The 18,643-nt window shown below is 40.3% G+C and overlaps 3 protein-coding genes across 8 annotated transcripts; 2 read left to right on the top strand and 1 right to left on the bottom strand.

The window, feature by feature from the left end:
• Positions 1-1,145: 1,145 nt before the first annotated feature.
• Positions 1,146-6,872, top strand: LOC105692176 (myosin heavy chain 95F-like). Of its 3 annotated transcripts, none has more exons than XM_048657656.1 (17): positions 1,146-1,319; positions 1,462-1,664; positions 1,750-1,823; positions 1,911-2,040; positions 2,126-2,290; positions 2,368-2,780; positions 2,930-3,189; positions 3,269-3,426; positions 3,503-3,667; positions 3,751-3,974; positions 4,065-4,256; positions 4,331-4,783; positions 4,918-5,184; positions 5,272-5,411; positions 5,524-5,719; positions 5,795-6,128; positions 6,206-6,872. In XM_048657656.1, exons 2-17 carry the CDS (start codon positions 1,484-1,486, stop codon positions 6,364-6,366), a joined length of 3,513 nt encoding a protein of 1,170 aa, XP_048513613.1. In that variant the 5' UTR covers positions 1,146-1,319; positions 1,462-1,483; the 3' UTR covers positions 6,367-6,872. The 3 variants fall into 3 exon arrangements, with proteins under 3 accessions (XP_048513613.1, XP_048513612.1, XP_012266629.2); XM_048657655.1 differs by having other exon boundaries at positions 1,147-1,319; positions 1,471-1,664; XM_012411206.3 differs by having other exon boundaries at positions 1,148-1,319; positions 1,471-1,664; positions 5,596-5,719.
• On the bottom strand, positions 6,869-16,032 carry LOC105692177 (fatty-acid amide hydrolase 2-B-like). 2 transcript variants are annotated; one of them, XM_020855948.3, is made up of 9 exons: positions 15,270-16,028; positions 11,069-11,240; positions 10,754-10,973; positions 10,466-10,683; positions 9,955-10,365; positions 9,532-9,633; positions 9,302-9,469; positions 8,991-9,173; positions 6,869-7,475 (listed from the first exon to the last, which is right to left on the bottom strand). In XM_020855948.3, exons 2-9 carry the CDS (start codon positions 11,237-11,239, stop codon positions 7,374-7,376), a joined length of 1,575 nt encoding a protein of 524 aa, XP_020711607.1. In that variant the 5' UTR covers position 11,240; positions 15,270-16,028; the 3' UTR covers positions 6,869-7,373. The 2 variants fall into 2 exon arrangements, with proteins under 2 accessions (XP_020711607.1, XP_048513615.1); XM_048657658.1 differs by lacking the exon at positions 6,869-7,475 and adding an exon at positions 7,543-8,019 and having other exon boundaries at positions 8,978-9,173; positions 15,270-16,032.
• LOC105692133 lies at positions 14,338-18,544 on the top strand. Of its 3 annotated transcripts, none has more exons than XM_048657660.1 (4): positions 14,338-14,555; positions 17,034-17,248; positions 17,502-17,583; positions 17,676-18,544. In XM_048657660.1, exons 2-4 carry the CDS (start codon positions 17,240-17,242, stop codon positions 18,410-18,412), a joined length of 828 nt encoding a protein of 275 aa, XP_048513617.1. In that variant the 5' UTR covers positions 14,338-14,555; positions 17,034-17,239; the 3' UTR covers positions 18,413-18,544. The 3 variants fall into 3 exon arrangements, with proteins under 3 accessions (XP_048513617.1, XP_048513616.1, XP_048513618.1); XM_048657659.1 differs by lacking the exon at positions 14,338-14,555 and adding an exon at positions 15,344-15,478; XM_048657661.1 differs by lacking the exon at positions 14,338-14,555 and adding an exon at positions 15,349-15,478 and having other exon boundaries at positions 17,046-17,248.
• Positions 18,545-18,643: the final 99 nt, after the last annotated feature.

Raw genomic sequence — 18,643 nt, forward strand, 5'->3', positions numbered from 1 at the left:
ATTTAAAGTTGCAATTTTTATCTGTTCACAGAGATGCAGTATTTCATGGTCTCACTGCTTATAATTCTGATATTTCTCGATTTCGTTTTCGTACCAATTATATCGTTGTGCGATGATAAATCATTACTTGTTTTTCTGTTTCAGATTTCACGATCTACATTCGAATCAACAATTTTCGTTTCTCTTTACAGAATTTCCCACAATGCAGTTGACTTGTCTTTTCTTGCTTAATATTATATACTAATCTTTGTTACGTCCATTTTGTTCTGATAATGATATCGCTCTAATCATAAATCGTTAATTATTTATCTGTCCAGATTTATAATGTGTAATTGACAATTGTTTTTGTATTTACAGGAAATTCATCAATGTCGTTAATATTTTTGAATTCTTGAATTCTGTATGTGCATATATATTTGATAATATCGATCATGATTGTCTGTCGTGATTGTTTCTTGTTAATATTTTGTGTTACAATGTTTTATGTATGTTGGGTCAATGTTTTCTGTCCGTGTGCGTGTTGTCTTGTGCAAGTTTCATTGTCCATTAATATTTATAAGATGTTATTCCTGTGCAATTGAAATTTATGTCTTTGTAATTACTCACGCTCATTACAGTATACCATGTTATGTATTTCTCTATCGATGTTCATTCTGTTTCTACTCGTATTCTCTATCTCTTTACAGATCCCTTGCCGCTGGACCAGGGCTGCTGAGGGGATAGTGGTTTTCATAGGGCTACTGGCGATCGTTTCCACTATGGAGAAAAAAAAAAAAAAAAACGAAACGAGCCGAAGACGCTACCTCTTGAACGTGCAATGCGTTCATAGGTGGTTATGGAAACGCGTCTCTTCACTAATTTTTCCCATTTTCATCGGTCAATAGATGTTATGTTCATATTTTTCATTCTTAGCCTCAAAGAAAACGCGCAGTCTAATAAACACGCATCCTCTGAGGTATAGGTACGTGCTCCCTCCAATCATTGGCAATTCCATTTGGTTATCATTTGGTTATCTAGTTTCGAAAAAATGAGACGGTGAGGAGCGTGATATAGCGGATAGATATCTGGTTAGATACTGTGATATAAGTGGCCCGAGCAAGTCGTGATACCTTATCGATGATCTCACCTTAGTGATTCCCAATCATCGTTCGCTCAGGTGCAGATACTGCGCCAGTTTCTCGCGTAGGACGATCTGGTTCGCCACAATTTGTGCGAATTCCTCCGTCGCATTGCGGAAACGCTGTCTGTGGACCGGTTCGAAACGCGGTACCAGCTTTGCAGTTTGTTCAGAAGGTACCTCAAAAAAGCCGAAGCGATAGGTAAGCTATTCAAATTTTCAATTACATCTTGCACACGTCTAATATGATAGGAACAATAAACTCCCGCCATTTCGTGACACGAAGTTGAATTTTTCATTTGTTCCGTAACGATCATCCGAACGATATACGCAATGTCATGAAGAACTTTCAGCTCGAGCTTCGATATGGAGTATCAACAGGTCTGGGTGAGAGACCCACACGATGGTTTTATCATTGGTAAATTCATCGACATGATCGACGGCGATGCTCTGATTGTACCGTTGAATTCGGAACTACCCCAACGAACGTCACCTTTGGACGAGGTTTATCCAGCTGGAGAACACACCAGGGATGTCGAAGATAATTGTGAGATGATCGTCGCTCTATTCGATCACAAATATATATCACGAGGGCCAGTACCTCAAACACCTTTCATGATGTATTTTTTCAGGCGCCTTGATGTACCTCAACGAGGCGACACTTTTAAATAACATTCGAACGAGATACTTCAGGGATAAGATATACGTACGTAGGGTATAACTACCGTAGGAAATATTTCTAGAATTTCAACAATTGCAATAGGCTTGTGAAGAAAAAATATTCGCGTTTCAGTCTTACGTTGCAGATATTTTGATCGCTGTGAATCCGTATCATGAAATGAAGAATCTTTACTCTACTCAGACGATGAGATCCTATCGGGGAAAATTTATTGGCGAAATGCCACCCCACGTATTTGCGATCGGTAAGAAACACTCAAATTTGATTGAACAAGAATAGAAAAAAAAGGTATTCGCAGTCCTGATTCTTTTGATATATCATTTGTTCAGCCGATAAAGCCCTCAGGGATATGGAAGTTCGGAAGCGATCTCAGAGCATTATCGTTTCCGGCGAATCCGGAGCAGGAAAAACTGAATCCACCAAATATTTACTACGTTACTTGTGTGATTTTTCAAAATCCACCGCAGGTCCAATAGAGCAAAAAATTCTCGATGGTATTAGAAAATTATTTTCATTCGCAACAAATTGGAACTATTTTTTCGAGTTCATTTTTGTGACGTTTTTTTTACAGCGAACCCAATTTTGGAAGCGTTTGGAAATGCGAAAACTAGGCGTAACAATAACAGTTCTCGTTTCGGAAAATTTGTGGAAGTTCATTTCGACGAAAAATATGAAGCAGTGGGTGGTCACGTATCTCATTACCTTCTCGAAAAGTCTAGGGTCGCTCTTCAAAATTCCGACGAAAGAAACTACCACATATTTTATATGATGTGCGCCGGAGCCCCCGCGGATCTGAGAGTTAAGCTCGGCATCACGAATCCCGACGATTTTCACTACCTAAAAAATGGATGTGGTCAATATTTTTGTAACGACTTTTCGGAAAGGAAATTAGGTGACACGCAAAAAAGTGGGAAACAAATTAGCAACGGTGGCCTTGATGATCCAATACTGGACGACGTCGAGGGTTTCAATACTATCGATGAGGTAGAGAATTCATTCACTGAAAATGTCGATAATTCTAGGTAGTAATTTTCCTTGGGAAATTTTCTCAGACTGAAAGTTCGATTGGTGAGCTTTTTCGTTCTTTTGCATTCACATGATTAGTCATCATCTTGTACTCGATGATATTGTAGGCACTCGCACGATTAGGTATGACGGACGACGAGCGAATGGAAATTTACACAATGATAGCTGCAGTTCTTCATCTTGGAAACATCACATTTGAAGATAATCCTGAGGACGCAAAGGGTGGTTCCAGGATTACCAGTGATTCTGAAATATCGGTCGTCACTTCTGCCTCTCTCCTGGGTGTAGATCCCGATGAACTGAGACAAGCTTTGATTTCCAAAGTAATGCAGACTAGCAGAGGTGGAATCAAAGGAACGATAATCATGTGGGTATTCACGGGTACAGCATGGGGGCAAAATTAGAATGACGAATTTACATTATTTTCACAAACTTTGTTCTCGTAGGGTCCCTCTGAAGGTTCACGAGGCTAATGGCGGTCGCGATGCCCTTGCTAAAGTCATCTATAGCAAACTATTCGACCACATAGTTTCACGCATAAATAAAAGCATTCCATTCGAATCTTCTAGTTACTACATCGGAGTGCTTGATATCGCTGGATTTGGTAAATTTGACTATGAGTTCAACCGACCACATCCCAATTCCGAATGGATTCTCATTTTTTGCTCATCACCTTCCAGAGTATTTCCAAGTGAATAGCTTCGAACAATTTTGCATAAACTATTGCAATGAAAAGCTTCAAAATTTTTTCAATGAAAAAATTTTAAAGTACGAACAGGATCTCTACGAATCGGAAGGGTTGAATGTACCGAAAATATTTTACGTGGACAACCAGGATTGCATCGGTAACAGTTTTTACTTTTTGAATCCATCAAATGAAAAGGATCTGTGAAAAGACAGCAACGAATCGGATGTGCGAATCTTTCAGATCTTTTTGAGTCTAAGAGCAATGGCATCTTCGGTCTACTGGATGAGGAATCTAAACTTCCGAAGCCCAGTTTCGACCATTTTACCAGCGAAGTACATAGGACGTGGAATGGCCATTCGAGTATTACTTTGCCTCGTACTTCGAAGCTTAAGGAACACAGAGAACTCAGAGATTACGAGGGATTCGTAATCAGACATTATGCTGGTGGTGTTTGTTACCAAACTGTGAATATTTATTTCATCTTTTAGTACATTTAGCGAATTTTCGAAAACCTTCTTCATCACCGACCTTGTTGGTTTCAATGTCAATTGCAGAAACAATTCATCGAAAAAAATAACGACGCCTTTTACGCTAGTCTGGAGGGATTGATACAAGGCAGTAGCAATCCATTTCTGAAATTCAATTTTGCGAATAACATTACTTTCCTGGGAAAGCTGAATTTCAACAGCATCGGACGCAAGTTTACAACTCAGCTTGGTGAACTTATGGACAAGCTAAGACTCACCGTAAGCATATTTTGACAAGAAAGAGAATCAGATCGAGCTACGATTTGATTTGTTTCTTCTTTTCGTTCGTACAGGAAACCAATTTCGTACGTTGTGTGAAACCAAACGAAAAAATGGTCGCCCACCAGTTCAATGGCAACAGCGTACTTGCTCAGCTAAGGTCTTCTGGAATGATCTCAGTTCTCGAACTCATGGAGCACGGATATCCGAGCAGAGTGGAGTTTCAGGATCTGTTCAAAATGTACAAATCTTACCTACCGCCTGAATTGGCTGCACTCGAACCAAAATCTTTCTGCGAGGCATTGCTCCAGGGTTTAAAATTTAACAATAAAGATTTCAAGTTCGGTAATACAAAAATATTCTTCAAGCCTCGGAAGTTCGTAGAGTTTGATAATGTAATGAAATCAAAATCGGACCATCTTAAAAATTTGATTTCTTCTATGAAACTCGCGTTACCTGAGGTCAGCAACCTTGGTGATATTAAAGAATTGAACGCAGAGTTGGATGCTGCCAGACTTAAGGTCAAGGTAAGTCGGTTTTATTTTTTCGTTCAGGTAATCAGTCTTGCCTACTCTCTATCTTTGAGAGTGATATTACTCTTTGTGACAATTTGAAGCTTCTTAGCCAAAACCTCCAAGATTTGAGGATCTTAAATTTACAGCAAATTGATCAGTTGGTTGCGAGTCTAGTCAGTCTGATGGCTGATCAGATGAAAGGACTGCAGGATACTGTGGACAAACAAAAGATGACAGAGGATCAACAGAAGCTAAAGATAATTCAGGACGCTATGGAAATGGAACTGAAGAGGAAACTCGAGGAAGAGGTCAGGTTGAGAGAAAAAGAGGAGAACAGACAGAAGGAGTTGGTAATTGAAATTGAACGAAAAGCTGAAGAAATAGAAGACGCAAATAAATATGCTGCCATTCAAGTACGGAGAAAAAAGAAAATTATAGCATTCGAATTTGAGCGATCGTCATGGATCACGTTTGTAATATGTTTTTTATCTCACAATCAGGCACAACTCGAGGAAGAAAGGATGGCAGAAAGTAGATACCGCGAAAAAATTGAACAGGAGAGAAGAGATCACGACATGGCCGTTAGATTAGCGTTAGAATCGAATGGCCAAGTAGAAGATTTTTCATCACTCAAACGCAGGTAAATTGTATCGCTTCAGTTTATGAAATGTTCATCTAATTTCAAATTTGAATGATATTCCAACATCATTAAGTCCAAATTATTCACTCGATTCTACGAAATCCCGTTGAAGTTATTCAGCTGGTCAGAGGCGCGAGGACTTTTTTTCTCAACAATTTCAACGGAAATTTGTGTCCACATACAGATCGGTACAGGATCGAAGCTGTCAAGCATCTGTAAACCTGAGTAAATTTTACTTTTTATCCCAGTGGCCATACTCGCAGTTACGTGACACGATCAACACGTCATGCGACATTGAACTACTGGAGGTTCGTATCGTATTTTCGAAACTCAATCAAAATGCATAAAAAAAAAATATATATATATTCTCATCGTAAACGCAGGCTTGCCGACACGAATCCCATCGCAGACTGAAAATATACCATGCCTGGAAGGCGAGGAATCGCAAACGCACGACAATAGACGAAAATGAAAGATCGCCTAGGGCAATCGTGGAGGCTGCTGCGAAGGCTCCAGCAATCCAAATGAAACAATCGATGATTGAATCCTCTCAAAGATTTTTCCGGATTCCCTTTGTGAAACCGGCGGTCGCTGGACGAACGGAAAACCCTTACAGTGCTGAAAAACGCGGATGGTGGTACGCGCATTTTGACGGACAATACGTCGCCAGACAAATGGAACTCCATCCGGAGAAACCGCCGATCCTTCTGGTGGCTGGTACGACATGAATACATTTTCTTAGTGGCAATATCGACGATGAAAAATGTTTAAAAAATTTCCAATTAACTTGGCAGGTGTCGACGACATGCAGATGTGCGAGTTGAGTCTCGATGAAACGGGCTTGACCCGCAAAAGGGGTGCCGAAATACTTGAATACGAATTTAACAAGGAATGGGAACGCAACGGAGGTAGACCTCATACGGTACCGAGTGACCGAATGGCAAAGCAGTCTTAAAATACTGGAAACCAAATAGTCATTCGATACGTTCTTGAATGATTGCGTCTAACGACCAACAATGAGGAGCAAGAGAAATGAGCGTTGGTGATTATGATGAAACTTCGGTGAGCTCTACAATCACGAATACCCGATTGCATATTAATGTCGTCGATCGATGTTTCGTCTTTGTTGTATCGTATCGTATAACCATACAATTGATGACCAAGTTTCGTTTCTTTCTCGTTTCCTCCAAACAGAACGACCGTTCGCCTGATAAATATGCAGCGTACGGTCCTCACTGCATTATAGCGGTGTATATTTATGCGTTAACATAGATAACAATTATTAATGATATTTACAATAACCGCACGGGGATAATTTTGACTCAACACGCGATCGATGGACTGTCGGTAACTCAATCAAATTTGATTTTTGATTTGGTTACGTAATTATATAAGTATTGTTGCGAATTACTGATGTCATTCGATCACGAGAGTGTATTAAATGAATTATTTCTATCTTTACGGATGATTCTTGTTTCTTTTTATTTCTTTTTTTTTTTTTCTAATTTTCAAATCTTCGTACAACAATTTGCTCAACAATATTCTCGTTCACTCATTCAAACTAATTGTAAGAAAGTCCATTTCACTTGCATGCACACGATAACTTTTAATCCTAAACTTCTTGTACACGTATACCTACAGCTATACATATTACGACATTCGTATCCATACCTACGTGTGTGATCGATGGTACGACTGATTAGTAGTGTACTTTATAACTGTCGGGTAATGCTTCGAATGCAAATCGATACCGACGTCAATCTTTTGTACGGCTACTCTACATCGGACGATAGATTTTGATATCGTACGTTGCGTGTAACATTAGGAATCCAGCGAAGAGCGCTAACCGTCATGATCCACTCCCATACGCTCGATGGTATTTGGAAATTCAGTCCACTAAAAACGCGCGACACTTTCTCAATTAACTATTAGAAGAAATGTCGTACTTAACGCTAAATGATGCTAAACCGCTGCTTGCGGCGGTGGTACCCATCCACCGAAACCATTCTCCAATTCTTTGGCAACTGCTAAACACAATCTGTCCTGGAACGGACATGCGACCACCTGCAAAAAATTGATCAAATTATAAAAATGAAGAGGCAACGTTATCTTATTTTATTTTCACACGATAAACCGTTTCACCGATCGGTCAACGTCCACAAAATACGAAAGACTGTTACAGTTTATCAAAACGATAACCTGACCACGAGTTATCGCGATGCGTTCGAATTACTTGACTCGAAGAGCTCCGCGAGAGAGTTCTTTCACTTGCAAGTGTGATCATTTTTAAAACGGGGCGTCGTATTGATAATTTTCATTATTGTAACGATCGTATTACTCGACCAAATAAATTTAGGAAGTACGTGAAGAGACGTGCTCAAGCTACGCAATTTACGGTAGAAGGTAGTTCTTTGGCGATGACAATGTGGACACCTTTTGCAGTTAAAATTTGTGAGACTCGACAGCGAAGATTTTTCAATAATTGTGATTCTGTACGCAACTCTCGAGACTCGGTTTACGATCGATGGTTAACGTATTTTCGAAGAACGCTTTGCAACGGCGCAATTGTATATTTGTTCTTCAATAATGACGGTATGTGTTTAACGTAGGGGAGACCGGGGCAAGTTGGAGGCTGGGGCAAGATGACGAATTGATTGTTTTTAGAATATTTTGACCGATAGCGCCGGGTAAGTTATCAAAAAGTGTTGAACACTCTTCTACGCAATAATATTTGCGATGTAGCTAGTGTGGCAAGGTCATCCGGCTTTTTTACGGAGGCATTGTGGTTTCGGACGTGTTCAAAGTAACATCTGAAGCTTAAGAAAATAGTTGTATACAACTACAGGTAAGCAAGATCGGACTTGTGATTTAATACTTTATTTCTATACGCATATAGATCCTAGAGATCATAGAATCTCCGAATTTTCACCAATGTACTTTTTGTAGGGTTCTTTTTTCGCAAATAGTAGCAAATGGGGCAAGATGGTGGGGGCAAGTTGACGGATCGTCCTTATCGAGATCTTTGCATGTTGTTTAGTTAATTGATATTTAGGCTACATACGATTGTGCAGCTCATTGAATAATTCGATAAATAAATAAATGAATAAATTTATTCACGATTCATTGTTGGCATGTTCTAATGTCGAAGGAGCAGCTCAGTTCGTTTGCGACCAGTGTTAATTATCAGTATACGTATATCTAAGCTAAACTACATAAACTATGCGTATTTGTATTTTCATATCTTTTATAGATTTGAATAAACTGAAGTATATTTTGACGAAAAAAGTATTTTTTTAGGCCCATTAAACCAAAATCTAATATTCGTCAACTTGCCCCGATAGGTTCGCCATCTTGCCCCGTGGTCGGGGCAAGTTGACGAATTTGCAGAATCTCGGAAAAATGGAAATTACGTAGTTTGTGAATGACCGAATTCAATGTCAATTTTTTTTTTAATAGCCAACATCTCATACTTTTGAAAAATACCAAAAGATTTTGAAATTCGTTTACAATCGATTAAAAAACCGCACTTGAAGCTTAACGTCTCCAACTTGCCCCGGTCTCCCCTACGATAGTCCTCACCTGTACACCGACTGGAAGGCCTTCGCTGTCTAAGCCCATCGGCACGTGTGTTGCTGGAAATCCAAGGACGTTGAAAATGAGGCAGTACAGAGCCCCGGCGAGTTGAAGAGTTAATTGATCGTGCAAAGGTGCTGATCGAACGAATGTTGGAAATAAGAAGACTCCGTTGGTCCCGAGTAGTTCCTTTGGAAACGACCGAGCGGAAAATAATTGGGAAATGTTCGTTACGGTATACGTGAGGACTCGCTTCGCGAGTGAAAATAATCCACGTGTTGACGGAAATTTTATTATTCAATAATGGAAAGAATTACCGTGAAAATTCGCTCCAATTTTTGTACCTTCCCTCGATAACTCGGCAGTTTTGACTGTGGTATAAAGGCGTGTACGTCTCTCAACAACTTGAACAGTATCGCTGACGAATTGTGCCGAGACAGACCAAAGAGTAATTTACCCAATTCGGAAATCGGGTTACTCTCGTGCTATTTGGATGAATTATTGATTATTCGTTGTGTTCGGGACAGTTTATTCGATCCATTTTTACCTTGGGATCTTCCGGGTCCAGCAGTAACTGGGGCATTTCCTTCATACCGAAGAAAAGTGCCATGCCTATATCCAGAGAATCCGTCAATTCCGGGATCATCACCTGAAATCGTAAAATTCAATGTCAATAGTAGAAAAATGGTAAAATGCGTGACTTTCGTTGAGCAAGAAATCACGAAGCAGGATTTAGGATAGAAAAAGGAAACCGCGTGCCTCCTAAAATACTTGAATCGCGATAGCCTTGGATATGAAAAAAAAAAAAAAAACCAGTACTGGTTTCCAACAGTGAGAGGTTCGTAGCCGTAGACTTCCTTAGTCCGACGTTAATCGGTTCATTCGGATTTGGAAGAAGGCGGATGACCTCATCCCCCGAGCGATCGACATCGCTGATGAAAATTTCTAATGGAATCGGTAAATCACCAACCCTTTCAACGTCAGCCCCTATGCCTTCGAGGTATCTGGCCCCGTCTCTGATGACCCGTTTGATATCTTCGCTGACCGATATGAGACCGAAAGATTCTTCCACTGCTTCCATGTATCGAATTTTCAAGGACTTAACGTCAACCGGTTCGTCTAAACGTAACGCGGCGGTGTTCCGGTTCGCCATAACTTTTACCGCCAACGCCAAATCCTCCGCGTATCTCGCCAATGGGCCGATTACCAAGTACTTCTGAAATTCAACGCCGTCGCAAAACGGTAAATGTCCTTCGATCGAGATGATTCCTGGGGTTGGTTTGTGACCGAAGACCCCGTTCAGGTGTGCCGGAAGTCTGATAGATCCAGCGATATCTGAACCGACGCCGATAAGCGACGATGAAGAGCCCAGAAGCGCGCCCTGTAATTCACATCACCTCATTGAAATTCAGATGCAGAAAAAAGATTTTCATCCTCACGGCGTTTATTTTATTTTTTTTTTTTTATCGTCGACGACTCACCTCTCCGCCCGAAGAACCACCGGCAGTCTTTCTAATGTCGTAAGGATTGTTTGTGGTGCCGAACAGAGGATTTTGAGATTCGAAACCGAGACATAATTCCGGTGTATTTGTCACGCAAAGAGGAATGGCTCCGGCTGTTTTCAACGAGAGAACGGATAAGCTGTCGTAATTTGCCTTTATTCCGGCTCTGGCGAGAGTGCAGCCTGTATGACTGAGACCTGTAAATTGAAAAAAAACGTTTCACCGATATTCTCAGTTTTGGTCATGGGCGTAATTTTTTTCTCTCACCTTTCAACGCGCAGCTTTCTTTGACCGTTACGGGAACACCGAAAAGCGGTTTTTCGATTTCAAGTTCTTTTGCGGTCACCTCGCCAGTGGCTAATTTTTTATCGCAGGCTCTGGCATCTTGGATCGCAGCTTCGAAACGGTTCTCGACAACCGCGTTCAACAGAGGGTTAACTTCTTTGATGCGTTCTATGTATGCCAGAATTACGGTTTCGCTCGATAGCTAAAATCCAAAGTGATCGGTGACTTTTATTGTACGAAAAAAAATGCCGCCAAGCGAGTCCGAGATACGTTCGAATAGGTGATTACGGCGGATACCTCTTTTTGTCTAATTTTTTCAGCGATTTTGACCGCGCTCAGTTGTAATATTGGATTTTTAATGAGCGCAATTTTAGGCGGTTGTTTTCGATAGACCCACCAAAATACTGGTCGTAAAATGTGGTATATGACCGATTCCAAAAAAGTCAAGATGCGAATTATCAGCTCCATTCTGAAAAAGTTAATTTTATAAGTTTGGCTGCAAACAAAGATGGACCTAAATAACCAAAAGTTACAAATAATGGTCTAGCCGGTGCAGGATTTAAGTGCCGTATTCTAGATCTGGCATTGGTAACGATGACGCGATTGCATTTTTTCATAATTTTTTTGTTCAATATATTCTCCTTTATTAATAGAGATCTCATCAAAAATGACTGATGCGATGTACTTGAAAGCGATACATGAGCAATAACTAGATTACTTCGATGGATAGACCAATTCAGTAATCAAATTAGCGTCCGAATACCTTTGAGCAGGCTAAAAAATGATTGCTGAAAGATTACTGAACATAAGAATGAAATAATTTCCTGCGATATGATCGTTGTTGCATTTTTTCCTTTCAAAATACCAGATGCATGATTGAAGTCTTCTGCTCTGTTTTTATGTTATTCACGGAAAAACTAGTTTTTCCGTATTATTCAAAACTCGGTGATAATTTCCAAGGTTATGGCCGTCCATCGCAAGCGTGTTTTATATGAGAACTGTCAGAACTTTATAATGAATAAAACTCGTCCAATTTACATTTGGTGACCTTCTCGTAATATTCATGAGAATTTTATAGTGATTAATGCGGAAAAAAATTCGGCGCAGTCGTTGGAGAGTTGAAAAAAAAACAACAAAAAAAAAAAACGGAGATCCGATCATTGATGACACAAAAATCGAAAATCCGCATCAGTTGGGGAACATCGATAAATTCCATTTGGGTGCCAACGGTATTTGAACAAACGCTTATTCAGCATCACCATACCAACGTTCGCCTCGTCGAAGCGAGACATGAATTGCAATTATAGCATTCATTTCGTGTAATTAGCCTGCGTCTTTTACAAAAACAACGACGATCAATGTTACATATTTATGACCAACTTCTTCACACCGACGATCCAAAGATTTGAAAAATCGATGGCTTAGGTTTGAATTTCCTCGAATTCAGGTCAACACGATGATCAAAAAATTCTGAATTCACGATCGCAGGCTCAACCGGTTCGCTGTGGAACATCGCTCCGTAATTACGTTAACAATACATACACCGCGTTTACAAGGTCGAATTAATTTTATAATTACCTAACATCTTACGTAGAAATACGTCGGTCTAGTTTTTTTTACGTGCATTTCGAGCTCACGGTTTCGCCGCAAGGAATAACGTGATTGCGATAACGAGCTCGTGTCTGCTAACGAAAATTCTTGGGATATCAAAAAGCGAAGGATCTGATCACCGCGAAGTTGTTCAATTTCAATCGGAAAGATCCTTGCGAAAACTTTCATTGTGGTACCTGCACCGAATCTTGCATCTTTCACTCTTGACTCATCGACATCATACATTTTTTCATCGCATTAACGTGGGAAACAAACAAATCTTTCTTATTTTCATTTTTTATAATTTACAACAAAGAACACAGGCTGCTGCGGTCAAACTTCACCGTCATCAGTCCAAAGTGTTTTTCTCGGGGTCAGGTCTTCCTGCTGTAAATGGTTATTAGTGGTGTACATATATGCATATTATCTCTTTATTATCACGGTCACGCCAAAAAATACCCGACCACGATTAAAAACTTTGATTTTCCTGAAACCGCGAATGACGCTAAACGACGCCACAGTTGTTTTCTTGAATTTTCTGTTTTTTCTTTATTTTTTCTCAAATTAACCACCACATCAAATGGGACGGGATGACAACCCATTTGAAATTAAGTCACATATTTAATCATGAATTTTCCAAAGACTTTCATATGGTTTTCAGTATTACAACCGAAGAGAAGAAAAAATAACAATTTCTTATCACTTTTCAACGCGTATTATAATTGTCCTCACAATGTGATTCCGATTGACGGAATGCGATTTGCATAAATTTAAATTATTTAGCATCGGCAACGTATTTTGAGCGATTCATTAACACGTAATTAACTTTGGATAACGATGAGCCCGAAAATGTAAGCTCACATATTTTTCGTAATTCAAATTAAAAAATTGCCTCCATTTTTCACCCTTAATGGCATATATCCGTTGACAAAATGGGTACAATCATTGCTCAACCGATACACGATTTATGAAAAAGTTAAACGTGAATTAGCTCGAGGTGTTTGAAAAGTGCTGATTCAAATAGCGCCTGCACGCATGATAATATTTGCGTTAATCGCTCAACTTTGACGTCTTATGTATTCGAGTAATTCGCGGGATCAGGCGTGACCCGCAATTCATTGTATCGGGGGTCGTGTAATAGGTGGGTGAATATTACAACGATAAACACCGCAATTACGTTACGTACGGTAGGAAAATCAACTCAGTTTCATCGTACTTGGTGGAATTGTGCAAAACTCGCGTGAACTAAATAAAGTTTCGTACAGGCGCACTTATATCTGTAGTTAATATTATTCGCTTCGAGTTATTTCACGACCGACTCGTAGGCATTCTTCCGTAATCATTGCGGAGTTATTTGCCGTAGATTCAGGAGGTTACCGACTATACCTAATACAGTAGAATTATTCTAGAAATTATTACGTAGTTTCTTTGGATTCTCGTTCTGCGGGTATAACGATACACGTGTACGCGTCTAACTTCTAGCGATAATCGGGCGGTTATTTTACGTTATAAAGATGAATGTGGTATGAATTATATTATCCATATTAGGAATTTAATTATCTTCAACCACCGCTGCATGCACGCTCTGATAATAAGATACCTCACTGATGCGAGTCAGCTGCAGTTTTACGAGGGGGAATTTAACCGTGCCATTTTTACGTGTCTCATGCTCGTAAGATATTGCAACTGACGATCGATTCGTGTAACACGATATTGAATGAGGTTCGATAAATATGTAGCATTGATCATTAACCTTCGATCGATTGATTTGCAACAGTTTATTCAACTGCGTCGCAGATAGGTGTTCGACTCGTGCGACGATTCTTGCTTCGTTGAAAAAATGAATTTTGAAAAAAAAAAAAAAAAGAAACTCATCAAGAAATGAATCTTCATTTCACCGTCTCTGATCATGCTACATGAATAGTTGGTAAGACTCGTTCGACATTGGAACAAGTATTGCTCTTCTTTTGTTGATATTAGCGCGGTTTTTTCTTTTTACATCATCGCAATGAACTTACGATTCTCTTCCGCGGTTTAATGATATCTGTCAAGTTACACTCGTACGGCGAACTTTGCGCTTGACACATCGTCCGGAGAATGGCAAGCTTCGAATAAGAGGCTTGAAAAATCCGAGGAAATTTGACTTCCTTCCGTATCTTTTTTTCACACTCGAATATAATATCGATCACCTGAAGTGAGTGTTAAACTGATGGAACTTTGTTAAAACCTATTGCATTCAGTGATAATTAATTAACAATCGGATGAAAATTGCTGACGTACGCCAGGTGAGGTTGATTGGGAATCGCTAATTGTAAGTTAGCCGCGAAACGATCCACAATCAACCTGACCGGGGGGTACGTGGGATTCGGAAGCGCCTTTAAATCGTCTGACACGAAAAACCATTCGTTTGTATATTCATGCATGAAGTTAATATTCTAATTAATATTCCAAAGACTAGTCTTTAGTTATTCTTATGTACACAAAACAGGTCCAGTGGACTCGGATAACTTTTGGAAGATTGTATTTGCCATGTTATTATCGTTACATCACAAGTGTCTTGAAATGAACTCACTGATTCTCATATCTCTATACGTGAAACCTCAGTAATGAAATTCGAGATTTTTATCTGACACGTTGATCGTCTAACGCCTCATCACACGTCAACAAATTGCGTTGCATGTGCGGTGCAAGGTACACGCGCGGATGAAAATTCAATTTTGATTATGAATTTTTTTTTAAAAACTGATTTTCACTCAATTTCTGACCTGTCAATCCCCGTTTCCAACGTTTGGCGATCTACCGAATCGTACGGATCAGAAAAAATACGGAATCATTTTTTTTGTTCAAACGATGCAAAAATTGCGCAAAAATTGTCGTAAAATGAAAATATAAAATCGATATGACTTACTCCGCAGATGTATCGTCGTTGGTCAAATAAAAACACAATACGTTGTCTTCGAAAGTTGATCACCGCAAGGAAAAGCGGCAAAATGTTCCGCACAGTTTCACTCTTCGAGACAAACTCCCGATTGAGACGCGATCCCGACAACGAAGAAGAGGAAGATCCGAAGGGAAAAAAAAAATAACAAAATGAGAAGGAACGAAGCGAGGCGTGGGGTACGTAGTGGAATGTCGCGTTACTCTTTATGCAAAAGACTTCGACTGACAAAAATGTATAACGCGCGCGGACCGTCCGGAAGCCGATTCGGCCAATGGTCAAGCATCGGAATAACTCCGAATCCACATTGAACGAAGAGAGGCGGGCCGCTCGTCATTGATATCGGAACAGTTTTTACCGCCAGACTACGCACATGCGGAAGCGTACTCTAGTATGAGCGGCGGCCGGAATGAAATGATATTGATATAAAAAACGAGGCCGCACGACTTCACGCGATCTTTGTTACTTCTGTAATTTGACTATCTGGACAATCGTTCTCAAGATTCCGGTCCAACTATACGAATTAGAGATATAACGAATCTTTTATGATGATTATCGTTCAACAACCATGTTTTTTTTTGTCAGTTACTTTTTGAACGTTATACTATTTTTAGACAACAACCGCGCGGTCTCTTTATCTGGGTTACGATCACGAAGAGATAATATTTCATAGGCCAAATGTCAACTGGACACGTAGAAGGAAGCGTCAATACTTGATCGGATCAAACTTTGAAGTAGAAGCCTTGAAAACTTCATTCTCTCTCGAACCATTATCTCAGTTCGGTCGGTTGAAGGAGGAGGGGGCATGCCGTATAACGCAAATTGATTTGTTTAGAAAAAACAAATATTTTTCAAAATTCAAACGAATCACCGATCGATCGATCGATCGCCTCGATCCTCGACGGAGTCTGCTTTATTGACTGCCGGTAGATTCGGTCCGTTGCCTGTTACCAACTGCTGCAGTCAGAGGTCATCGGGTCACCTCAAGTAGATACGAAAGATTCTCGTCGATAAGTTACCGCGATCATATTGGCTGCCTTTTTTCTTTCGATGATTAATTTCTTTAAGATTTGCGAAGGATCCGTAAACGGTTGCATGCGGGAAAGGTAAATGACTCTCGGTGAGGAATAGCTTTGAAATATACATGAGCCCGCTTTCCCTCGACTTTAACGGTGAAGAAAGAGTCAATTTTATGTCTCGATTCGTGTACCTGAATCGTACTTACAATAGTCATAATGCAGAATGAAAATACGTAAAGTAATTCTCGGTTTCCGCCTTGAAATTGAGCGAAATTCTGTCGTTTGAAATATCGTACAATTGCGCAAACGGTATGTCGCAGACACTGACAAACGGTGGGAGAGATTGTCAGGAGCGCGTAAAAAATGTCAGGAATAATGGAGAAAAAAAAAAAAAAAAAAAAAATGGGGCTTGTTGCATTTTATTGAGCAATTCGCAGGTGGGCGTATATCTCAATTACGGTCCGGTACCAAATTACAACGAATCCGAGCAGTAGCTCGTGCGATTAGAGCTTATATTATATACGTTGGCCCGTAAGTTAATCGGCGAAGCAATTCGATTGAGATCAGAATCCCGAGTTCTAGTTTCCTGAAGCATTTTATAAACGCGAGTCATTACGTCAAATGGGCATTATGAACGGGAAAGACGTCGGGCGCCGGCAAATGGGAGAATCGGGTACGATGCAGTTTCTCGAACTTTGACGATTACAACTTATAGGTATGACTCCAGGCGAATAACTTTTAACTCCATCGCAACGAAGCCCTACCCAAGGGAGTATCATTCGGTGGCGGCGAGGTGGTAGACGACTTTTGGAGGAACTCTTGCGCCTATAAAGAACTCCTCGACTTTCCCGCTTGTACGAGTTTCTTCAAACGTTGAACAACGACAACGCGCTTGCCTCAGCGGGATCTTGTAGCAATACGATGTTGAAAGTGAGTGAATCCTCTTGTTGAAGAAATAAATTTCAAACTTCTCCCCGTTGAAAGACCGATGGGTCAGATAGTACGAATATTTCATCGGCATTTTATATTCGAATTCTAAGAGGGTGATATGATTTTTAGAGATTCATCTCTCGGTGATGTTGAGTATGCCGAATGTGTGATAAAAAAAATGTCCAAGATCATCATTGGAGGAACGAATGAACGGTTTATTTCATTTTTGCTCTTTTTTCATACTCATCCGCAGCTTATTCTCATCGCTCTGATCGCCAAGAGTTTGGCTGCGGGTCCGCCTTCGCAAGGACACATCAAGTACAGCGATTCCAATGGTACGTAAACCGCGAATGATTGTTAAAAACAAACTAATTTCAGAGATCCGCTAAGTTTACAGCGATCCATTCGCTCGGCTTGATCGTTTCAGGCAGCAAAGTCGATTGGAAATTATACGCACCCTACGCTCAATACAAATCCCAATTACGTCAGAACCAGCGACGAGACGATTCGAAATTTACTGGCGCACAATCGCAGATCATCCGACCGCTCCAATCTGCTGCCGCGAGACCAGCGAGTGAGAAGAGTGTGGACCCGGAATACAAGCCTTTTTCTCAAGTTCCGAATCACCTGAAACAGCTCCTTCTGCAATCGTACGAGCCACCGATTCCGCACGTTGACCCCGATGCATTTTTTCATCGAATTCCGGGCTACGCCGATCAACAAGTTCCGCAGTTTTCGTCCGAGCAATCGATCCCCCAACAGTCGGAGCCGATGGAATTGTACCGATCGAAAGTTCAATCGACTATTGTCAAGTCGCAGAACCAAGGAAAACGGAAAGAAAATTTCCCCACCGAAGAGGAAGAAGCCCAGCAACAAGCTAAAAACGAATCACCAGTTTCGCCCGTTTCCCTACCGTTCATATTCGACAAAAGTGTTCCGCTTCAGATTCAACAGTTACTACGATACCAGGCCCAGATTCCCTACAACGTTATAGCGAACCATATTATCTATAAACCCAAAGTACCATTCGTGCCGGAACCGATACCGGAGGGTGAATTCGGCCCCTACAATTATCGCAGCAGAATTTATTACCCAGTCGATCGAATTCCCAATACCGACAAAAAACAGAGAAAAGGCGAAACAGAGAATCACGACCAGGAATGAGGAATTGTTCTTCACGCACACGCGCGTACTGTAGAACATAAGCCGTAGTTATAGAAAATAATTGCGTTACGATTGTTCATTTTTTTTTTTGTTTATTGTATCAGTAAATTTGAGATTTTTTTTCGCCACCAATTTTTACGTCATCTTAATTTTTTCTATCGATTCCCAGTTGTGTTATAAGTGTAACGTGTTTCGATTGGATGTCCTCAATATCCGAGGATGGAAGAAGTA

Source organism: Athalia rosae, chromosome 6, assembly GCF_917208135.1.
Source record: "Athalia rosae chromosome 6, iyAthRosa1.1, whole genome shotgun sequence".
Taxonomy (NCBI): domain Eukaryota; kingdom Metazoa; phylum Arthropoda; class Insecta; order Hymenoptera; family Athaliidae; genus Athalia; species Athalia rosae.

Coding starts and splice junctions, on each gene's coding strand:
- LOC105692177 (XM_020855948.3), bottom strand. CDS start 11,239: ATGGAGCTGATAATTCGCATCTTGACTTTTTTGGAATCGGTCATATAC. Junction 10,366..10,465: donor GTGGTTCTTCGGGCGGAGAG/GTGAGTCGTCGA, acceptor TGTGAATTACAG/GGCGCGCTTCTGGGCTCTTC. Junction 9,634..9,954: donor TAGGGGCTGACGTTGAAAGG/GTTGGTGATTTA, acceptor TTACGATTTCAG/GTGATGATCCCGGAATTGAC.
- LOC105692176 (XM_048657656.1), top strand. CDS start 1,484: ATGGAGTATCAACAGGTCTGGGTGAGAGACCCACACGATGGTTTTATC. Junction 1,824..1,910: donor ACTTCAGGGATAAGATATAC/GTACGTAGGGTA, acceptor TTCGCGTTTCAG/TCTTACGTTGCAGATATTTT. Junction 4,257..4,330: donor TGGACAAGCTAAGACTCACC/GTAAGCATATTT, acceptor TCGTTCGTACAG/GAAACCAATTTCGTACGTTG.
- LOC105692133 (XM_048657660.1), top strand. Junction 17,584..17,675: donor CAAGTACAGCGATTCCAATG/GTACGTAAACCG, acceptor TGATCGTTTCAG/GCAGCAAAGTCGATTGGAAA.